Source organism: Lycorma delicatula, chromosome 3 (genome assembly GCF_047948215.1).
Source record: "Lycorma delicatula isolate Av1 chromosome 3, ASM4794821v1, whole genome shotgun sequence".
Classification (NCBI taxonomy): Eukaryota; Metazoa; Arthropoda; class Insecta; order Hemiptera; family Fulgoridae; genus Lycorma; species Lycorma delicatula.
Window position 1 is genome coordinate 134,118,849 of NC_134457.1, and position 9,977 is coordinate 134,128,825.

Below are 9,977 nucleotides of genomic sequence, written 5' to 3' on the forward strand. Positions count from 1 at the left end.
ATTGTGTTTTCTCAAAGGAGATCTGTAAGCCAGCCTTAGCTGCTTGTCAAAATAAGTTATTTTGAATTACAATATTTTTTTTTTTAATAACGTGATCCAACCAAACATGTGAAAAAATGTCAGTTATTCTGTTAAACATTTTCAGTGTTGTTTTGTTGATTAATGCATTTTGTTCCAGATCATAGGGTAATTATAATACAGACATTTTTACAGGTCGGGTTTTCAGTTATTGTTTAATTTAAAGGTATATTCAATTATAATTTATTCAAACATCATTTTTTATATGGATTTATTATACACGGGATTATTTCAATGTACGTGTACGTTTGTTAGAATTAAAAAAAAGTTATTTTAAAAATTAAAACAGATTTCTTCGCGAGTCTTCGATATATCGGGTTATTGATCGTTTTCTACGGTATATCGAAACTGACAGTCAGCTTTCGACTAGTTCTAGGTTAAGAACAAGTTGCTAGTGAGGCTATTTAAACTGTATTTTCTTGTGTCTGATTACATAATTATCTAGCTCCTCGTAATTGTGTTTTATTGTAAGATAAAATTTTATTATGAGTTTAAGTCAAAAATTAATCAACAATTCGTTGATATTCGTTCCGAAACATAACCCTGTTTGTGAGGCCGATCTTAAACATTTCAGTGACTTCTTATTGAGATGTAAAAGGTTACTTATTTTAACTGGTGCAGGTATTTCAACAGAAAGTGGCATACCTGATTATAGATCTGATGGTGTTGGATTATATGCCCGTAGTAATAGCAGACCCCTTCAGTATCAAATATTTATTAAAAGTTATGAAGCTAGGAGAAGATACTGGGCTAGAAATTATGTTGGCTGGTCTAGATTTTCATCATTTCAACCTAATGGAGTACATCTGTTTCTTAGAGATTTAGAGCTTGAATATCATAAAGTTTCATCCATTATAACGCAGAATGTTGATAATCTTCATTTTGAAGCTGGAAGTAAACGTGTTATAGAACTTCATGGAACTGGATTTAGAGTTGTGTGTTTAGGCTGTGATATGATGTTTAGTAGACATTACATTCAAGATATGCTGAAGTTTCTTAATCCAAACATGATTGAAACATCACAATATATTAGACCAGATGGTGATGTTGAGCTGTCTGATGTAAGTATGATTGAATACATGTTTAAATTGTGTACATTGTATCAATTAGAAGTTTGGTGAATAGTTTTCTAGAATTAAATTTTTATAGCATTTTTTCCATTGTTACTGGTTGCATTCATAACTTATTTTCTTCAAGATACTACTTATATCTAATTAAAGATGTATAAAAATACTTTGAGAAGTAGCACAAACCTGCTATTGTATTTTATATATTCTTTATTGTCAGTTATTATTATTTTTTTTTAATCAGAGAAATGACAAGTATGTAACAACTGTGATTTTTGTGAAAAAAATAATTATATATCAATTTTTTTTGTTTCTTGAAATCTCAGATTAGTTAAATGTATGATTATTAAGTAAGTAGATGGTGAAGATTTATTAAAAGATTCTATTAAATTGTGTTATTTTAATTAAAATTAAACTAGAAAATTTCCTTTTGAAAAAAGTATTCTATTTAGTTTTTAAATATACTGTTATACTCGCTGTTTGCAGTCTTATTTTAAATGAATACACAAAAAAATAAATTTGTATTTTACTTTGTAATGGTTTTATAAATTTTTGATAATTTACTATCTTCAGATAGTAATACTATCTTCATATACATTTATGTCGCTACCATTTTAAATTATGGCTAGGTGATAACACCTTCTAGGGATGAGACATATATTTTTGGATAGCTTAGGGGGAGAGGTGTATAGATATAAAATATTGAGTGTCAAGAATGTCTGGATCTAGAGGGCTGGGGGTTTGAATATATAAAATTAACATTAGATCTACGGGAATTTAAATTAAATTAATTATAATTTCAGTTTTAATGCAAATATTGAATTGAAAATTGAATTACATCTGTAAATTATTTTTAAAAAATAACTTAATTAAATCAAACCAAGGTTAAAGATTGAGCATTTATTTAAATTCAGAATTTACATCAGTTTTAGTGTTTCATTATTATCACCAAAATTACAGAATTCATATTCTATTACTGGATATACTGTTGTAATCTCATTAATATTTTTTGAAGGCATCTTAAGCTTTTTTGTCTGACAATTTTATGCTATATATATTCATATTAATCATCTTTAATAGAACTTTTCTCATCTAATATATATATATATATGTATATATAATCTTATGTGAGGCCTTATGCTAATCTTACGCTAATTATTCTATATTTTAATTTTAAAAAAATTGTTTGTCTCTTTTGAGATTCGAACTCACAACATACTGTCAGAATCATATACACAAACCACTACTCCAGGTTGCCTCACATTTAAGGAATTAAAACTTATACAGCTTTTCATATTACATTCACTGACAATAATAATTTTCAAACTTTAGTGCTGCCTAACTCTTGAAATTCACATTTGTGAACCTAATATTTTAGATATACACATCCCTCTTCATAAGCTATTCAATATATACCAAAACCCTAGAGGGTGTTGTCACTATATTGCAGTTATGCCCACATTATTATTATTTTTATGTATTAATATGAGCCATAACTATTTTTTACAATTTATTGATTTTTTATTTTGTGATTTTAGTTTTTTATATTTATAATCTGATTGAAATTTCCTTTTGTCTATGGGTTGTTTCTTTGTGCCAACCATTTCACCATCCAAACATTCTCCTTATCATTAATTTGGTTTCTTTTTTTCTTCTTCAGATTCCTTAGGTGTAGATCATATTCTAGTTCCATGCTAAAGATATAGAGAGCTGGACCTTTAAAATTAATAAATCCTTTGTGTGATTTATTTGTGGGTTGGTTTTCTTTAAAGCCAAGTGGTTGTTGATATCTAGCTTTAAACCTGAATGTCCAAAAATCTCCTAAATAAAGAAAGAATCTTCTATTTATGATGTAAATTGTGTTTTTTTTTTATGAGAAAGTAATTATTATTGCTGGTTTATCTAGCCCCCTAAAGTAGTATTAATTTTTTTAAATATGAACAACAGAATATAATAAATAAATAAAAAATTTGTAAAATTTTGTGTGAAATAGTAAACTATATTCCTTTGTAATTTGGAGGTTCCATAGCACTTGGAATGTTTCAGGAGTTATGTCTTAGAAATTGAATGTTGTTAAGCAGGATAAAATGCCAAAGCCATGTTCAGTCGACTGTTTCCTACAGATCACTTAAATTAAGATATTTATATATATATATATATAGTTAACTGCATTCTGTTGGCGTCTTTTAGTAACTAATGACTAGCGGTCAGTGATCTGTAAATATATACCTATATAACATTTTAATTTTAATTGCCCCAGCCAATTTTCTTGTAAACTACGCACAGTAAAAAAAAATGACCTCTACAAAAGTTATTCAGATCAGAGGTGAACACCTCATGGTGACCATGAACTTGACCATGAACTTGACCTTGACCGTTATTTCAAGGTTAACATGATTCTTTTAAGTGGAATGACCTATTTTTGACCCACCAATGAAAAACCAAAAAAATTAAGTTGAAATATATGGTCACAATATGACCTTGGATTTTTTTTCAGGATGTTGAATTTTAATCGCCCCAGGCGAATTTCTCATAAACTATGCACAATACAAAAAAAAACCTAAATAAAAGTTACTCAAATTAGAGGAGGACACCTCATGGTGACCTTGACCTTATTTCAAGTTGACAATGCTTTCAATCAGAATGACCTATTTTTGACCCCATCAATAAACAGCAGAAAATTGTACATAGAAATATGTAGTCAGTCATACATATGATCTCGGACCTTTTTTTGAAGGTCCTGCGGATAACCAACAGAGATAGTGTTATACGAGTTATTACACATTTTTGAAGGTCATACAATAATCCTGGAATATTTATATTTCACGCCATTTATCTCACAAACTATGGAAAAGAGCATAAAAATGACTTTACACTATTGTATATTTCTATCTCTAATGGTTTGCCATATGATCTTCAAAAACTATCCAAGGTCATATCTGTGACTACATATTCCAATGTAAGATTTTCTGCCCTTTTCATTGGTGGGGTCAGAAATAAGTCATTCCATTTGAAAAAATCATGTTAACCTTGAAATAAATTCAAGCTAACCATAAGATGTCCCCCTCCAGTCAGAGTAATCTTTGTTTAGGTCATTTTTTTGTATTGTGTGTAGTTTACAAGAAAATTGCATGGGGCAATTAAAATGAAACACTATATAAAATTGTAGGTGTAATATTAATTATATTTTTAGTAACCAATATATTATGTGTGAAGCATAAATTAATTTGCATTTGGGTATTAAGGTTTATTATTATTTTTTTATGACAAAATAATTTTTTTTAAATAATAGTTTTTCTTTTTCAGGATGATGTGAAAGAGTTTACAATGCCAACATGTCCATCATGTCATGGTATCTTAAAACCAGATATAGTATTCTTTGGAGAAAATGTTCCCAAAGAAACAACTAGAGCTGTAGATAAAGAAATTAATTTCTGTGATTCTCTCTTAATATTAGGTTCTTCACTATCAACATATTCTGGTCTTCGGATAGCATTAAAATCCAAAGAACTAAGAAAACCATTAGCAATTGTTAATATTGGTCCTACAAGAGGTGATAATATTGCTGATATTAAAATTGGAAAAAGATGTGGTGAACTTTTATCTAAAATATCCCTTTCAAAATTATGTAGACTGGTTTGACTGCATCAGTTACAGAATTTTGTTTTGTTTGTTTATTAGTTTTATTTATTTATTTTTGCAGAGTGATACCCTTGACATAACCTTTGTTTTGTAAAATACATATTTAAAACGTGAATAGATTGAAAAGATTGTTTCGTGTGTATTGAAAATAATTTAAAAAATTTATTATTTTTACAGGTAAAATGTTTTTAAGATACATAGGTAGATTTTGCATTAAAATAGAACAAAGTATTATTTATTTTTTTGATACACAGTGGTGTATTTAAATGTTGGTACACACTTTATCATCATATTATGTTTAAATCAATGGTGTTGCACATACTCTAAAATATTAATTACATAACTATTATGAGACAGATGTGGGTCAGTTATCCAATCGAAGTCCATCCTATCACAGTTCCCAACAGTAGAAAATTCATTACCAATTACACAGAATTATGTTTCTGTAGTTCTACATTTGATTTTAGCTTTCAGTTCTGTGTAGTTTTTGAGAAAAACATTCCACATAATGTTGGCCAGTGGGAATTAGTAAGGACTCACTTCACTTGCCCATTTATGCATATATGGACAAGATTGAACTTACAGGATTTCACTTTTTGCACTAAATGTTTGTGGAATAACAATAATTGTTTAGAAACAACAATTAAAACAAAATATGAGAATTTTACTATAAATTAATTTTATTATTTATTTAAAGTTTTTTTAATACATTGTGTTTTATATTAGCTGATATTTTATTCTAGAGCTGTGCAAATCTAATATACAGTATATGAATTTTAGGTTTTTTTAGTTTATATGATAAAGAAATCAGAGATATTTATTTATGTTTTTTTTACACCAGCTTTATATATTTATTACATTAAAAAGCACTTTGAATTAATTGTTTGATAAACTGAATAGTTGAAATATTTATAACAATAGGAGGCCTCTAAGTTGTTCTTGTAAAATAAGTAATATGATTATTATTGGTGAAGATTTAACATACTCGTTAAAGATGCCATAAATATAATAACACAGCTATTTTTTTAAAAAATAATTTAGTTACAGTAATTTGTGATTCAAACAGAATTATTTGGTATTTAATGATACGTTTAATATGTAGAATAAAAATCTTTATATAAAATGGGTTGTTATGGCTGAAAAATGTTTATACACCAGTTTGAGAAAAATGTAATATTTGGTGTAATCTATTCATATAACACCCTTTTATTGACAACATGTGATGATATTTAAAAATATTTAGTCCTAACATAAAGATAAACATTTAATCATTTTAAACAATTTAAATTCATATTAAAATACGTTAAAATTTACTGCAGAAACTGGTAATAATAGATCAATAATCTTTTGTTCATAAAAGTACAAGGTGGTACATAAAAACTAAATTTGTATCTGATGACAATCCAAGTATAGTTATGATTCTTCTGCTGGCTGTGGGAAGCCTATATTGTTTTGTTCCAGTCTAATGACATTGCTGTGTGTGGTTCATAAGAGTTGAAAACATGTTTTGTAGTTTTTGTTATAAGCTGATCATAAAGAACAGGGACTGTGTGAAATTTTCTTTGTTATTGGAATTGGTATGGAAATTGTGGTGATGCTTTGATTTGGTTTTAAGAACGAAGCTTTAACTAAGACATAAACCTTTTGAGTAGATTTCGTGTTTCAAATGGGCAGAAATATCACTTAAGACCAACTCATGACCTGGCTGACTTTCCGCAACTAAGAAATGATAAGACACTAGAAAAAGTATGCAGTGCATTCATTGTATGAAGAGTATTATTGAGTAAGTAAAGAGATTTCTGAATTGACTTATGTATCTTGGTGTTCATGCCAGTGAATTTTTAACAAAAGATTTGAACATGAGGTGCATTGTTGTGAAATTTTTGTCTTAATTGCTACAGAAGTTAAAAAAATCATTTTGTTAATGTGTGTTGTTATCTAAAGTTTCAACTTCAAAATGAACCAGAGTTTCTTTTAAAAATTGTGATAGGGAATGAGAATTGATGTACAATTATGATGATGAAACCAAATTTTTTTTATTCTCACATATTCATTAAAAAAATTTTGAAGGAATGTATTTTTGTAACATGAATGAAGTGAAAGAGGAGTTACAGCACACCATGACAACATTCATCTTTAGGAAAAATGTTCAGAGAAGAAAACAGGGTAAATATATCCAGTCACTTACTGTGTCGTTAAAACTTATTAAAACTATTCTTTTTTTTTTTTATATCTTTAGTTATTCTTGGATACCTCTTTATAAATATTAATGAAAATTAAATAGTTTACTAAAGTTTAAAAAACTAACTCATCATTATATCACCATCCAAAAAAACTGAAATCGTCTTTTTTTATACAAAATAAATAAATACACATAAACCCACCAGTTTGGTCTAGTGGTGAACACGTCTTTCCAAATCAGCTGATTTGGAAGTTGATAGTTCTAGCTTTCAAGTCCTAGTAAAGGTAGTTACTTTATACAAATTTGAATACTAGATTGTGGATATCTGTGTTCTTTGGAGGTTGGGTTTCAGTTAACCACACATCACAGGCATGGTCGAACTGAGACTTCATTTACACTCATACATATCATCCTGGAAAGTAATATCTGAACCATAATTTCCAAAGGCTAAACAGGGGAAAAAATAATAAACACATATTATAGTATGATACACAAGAATATAATGAAACCAACATAGATATAATAGTTTTTTTGTAAAGAATTTAAATTAAGAATATGTATTAAAAAAAATAAAAAAGGACTCCATTTGAAAGGAACAAGGAGCATAAACCTAGATGATATATTACTTAAAAAATAGATTACTCAGAGATATATTACTTCAGGGATATACCTTGAAGTTACACAACCAAATGAATGAAATTATTATTAAAATAATCTGTTTTATGAAATTTAAATATTTTATATAAATCATAGTAAAACTTCATTGCAAGATTAATTTATTGAGGTCTATAGTATTAATTACATTGTTTGTAAAAATATATTTTGTTGAACAATAAAGGTACTTTAAACAAAATATTTATCTTTTAAAAAAAAGATTGTTAGAACATTTGGAGAGTGAAAGAATTTTTCAAACATTGCTGATTACCTGATTGCACATATAAATGTAAAGAATGATTTAAAAACATTAGAAGTAAACAGTAACAGAAAATATTACACGCATTTATGAATGAACAGCTAGAATTTTAACAAGTTAACTACTTGAATTGGACAGTTTGTTCTAATAAGTAGTTACATTTTTTCACTGTGTTACTATTGTTCCAAATCATTATCAGAATCATTTATTTTACTCTCTGCAGAAATACTAAGATATAATTCATTAAGAATTACATATATTTGTTTTTTTTTCCACTGTTCTTAAAAAAGTAGAATAAACAAAGTAAAAGAAAAAATTTTAAAAATGTAAAATAAATTTCCAGTTTTATACTTACTGTTCATTTATGAATAAAAGTTTAAACACTTGATAATTTCTGTTTAATAAAAATCTAATAAATGAAAAAACAGCAAGTTGTATTTCTAACTGCATACATGATGATAGACGTGTGCACGAGTCAGTTTCTGAAGAAAGAAAAGTAATGTTTTATGTAATACTAACACAGAAAAACAAATTATTAGAGTTAAGGAATAAATGAAAGTAATGTGAAAGTTGTAAATGGGGAAATTTGTGATTACAACAGTCAACTATAGTAATATTCAATCTATTTTATGAAGACTAATGCCACTTACCTGAATAGAAATGTTACTACGACTTCATTTTGTTTAAAATGTGTGTTTACCATTCAATAAGCAGTTAAAAAATTTTAAAATGTTTTTATTACAAGGACAATTCAATTTAAGTTATATGTACAACACTGCATTCAGGGGTTTTAATATTAAGCATCTATGAACAATATTTAATATTGTATGTAGATATGTTGAACTATTAGTGATTTGTTTTAGTGAAAAATTAAGTCTTGTGAGTTTGTATGATTTTTTAGCTTGCTGGCTGTAAAACAGTTTGCTCTTGGTCTTTAGTCGGAGTTTTTCTAGTCTTTATATTTTGTAGTTTTTTTTTTTATTCTCCATTAATATGGAATAAATAATTTTAAGTTGTGTATGCTTCAATTATTCTATAATGTCTGGTATTCCTAGAAGTAGAGCTACATTAGAAAGAAAAGTATCGCTTTGTAACTTATAATTTTAGTCTTTGTGTGACCAGTCATATTGTAAGGAACTTAAATTTCTTAGTATATTTAACTTATTTTAATGTTGTAATGAAAAATACATTTTTTTTAATGGGATGTTTAACATTAGTTTGTTCTGTTTAAAAATAATACATTTTATATTTATTGAAAGAATTTTATAAATCTATTAAAAAAAAACAATTTGGTTAAAATGTTTTTGTGGGCACTATGATTTAACTATTTGTGCTCAATTTTACTTCTTAGAAGTTTTCTTATTGTTAAATAAGATGAACTTTGTAGAGTCTTTACATCTTTAAAATAACAAAATAAAATAAATCTCTAGATTGTAAAGTAATGATTAGATATTAGTTTAAAACTAGAAGTTAAAGGAAACTGCTTGTTTTTTGTGTTCTCTCTTATCATAATTAATAGTAATGACAGCCATAAAACTTAGATTTCGTTGATATATCTGTTTATTTTTACATTTGTTATATGTTTATAATAGTTTTACTTCACTTAATCATAATTTAAATAACTTTATTGTTAATAGGAATAAATAAATTAAATATTACCTTAAAATACTGTTATTAACTAAATTGTTCTTATAATGTATATGTATATATATATATATATATATATATATATATACTTTCATATATGTATATGTAGTTGTGGATGACTAATACAAAGTAAATATTGTAAAACTTTTAAGGTTTATTTTTAAATAATTTTTTGAACTGTAGAATTAGAAAGTTAATGTAATTGTAAAAATTGTGTTAACTTAGTATAGTGAAATAATAAGATAAAAAACTGAGTATAGAAATAAAGTTTGAAAAATCATAATAGCACATTTACTTTGTAATTAAACTCATAAATCTTTGTTGTGTTGAAACGTTAAAGCATTAATTTGTTGTTTGTTTTAAATATTTCATCAGAACTTTTGATTAAAATTATACTTTAAAAATATGATTATTTAAAAAAAAATTATAATGTAAAACTTTCTCATTT

The 9,977-nt window shown here is 26.6% G+C and overlaps 1 protein-coding gene across 1 annotated transcript; it reads left to right on the forward strand.

Moving 5' to 3' along the window:
* Positions 1-453: 453 nt before the first annotated feature.
* Positions 454-9,511, forward strand: LOC142322026 (NAD-dependent protein deacylase Sirt4-like). Its single transcript, XM_075360624.1, has 2 exons — positions 454-1,139; positions 4,452-9,511. Exons 1-2 carry the CDS (start codon positions 564-566, stop codon positions 4,785-4,787), a joined length of 912 nt encoding a protein of 303 aa, XP_075216739.1. The 5' UTR covers positions 454-563; the 3' UTR covers positions 4,788-9,511.
* Positions 9,512-9,977: the final 466 nt, after the last annotated feature.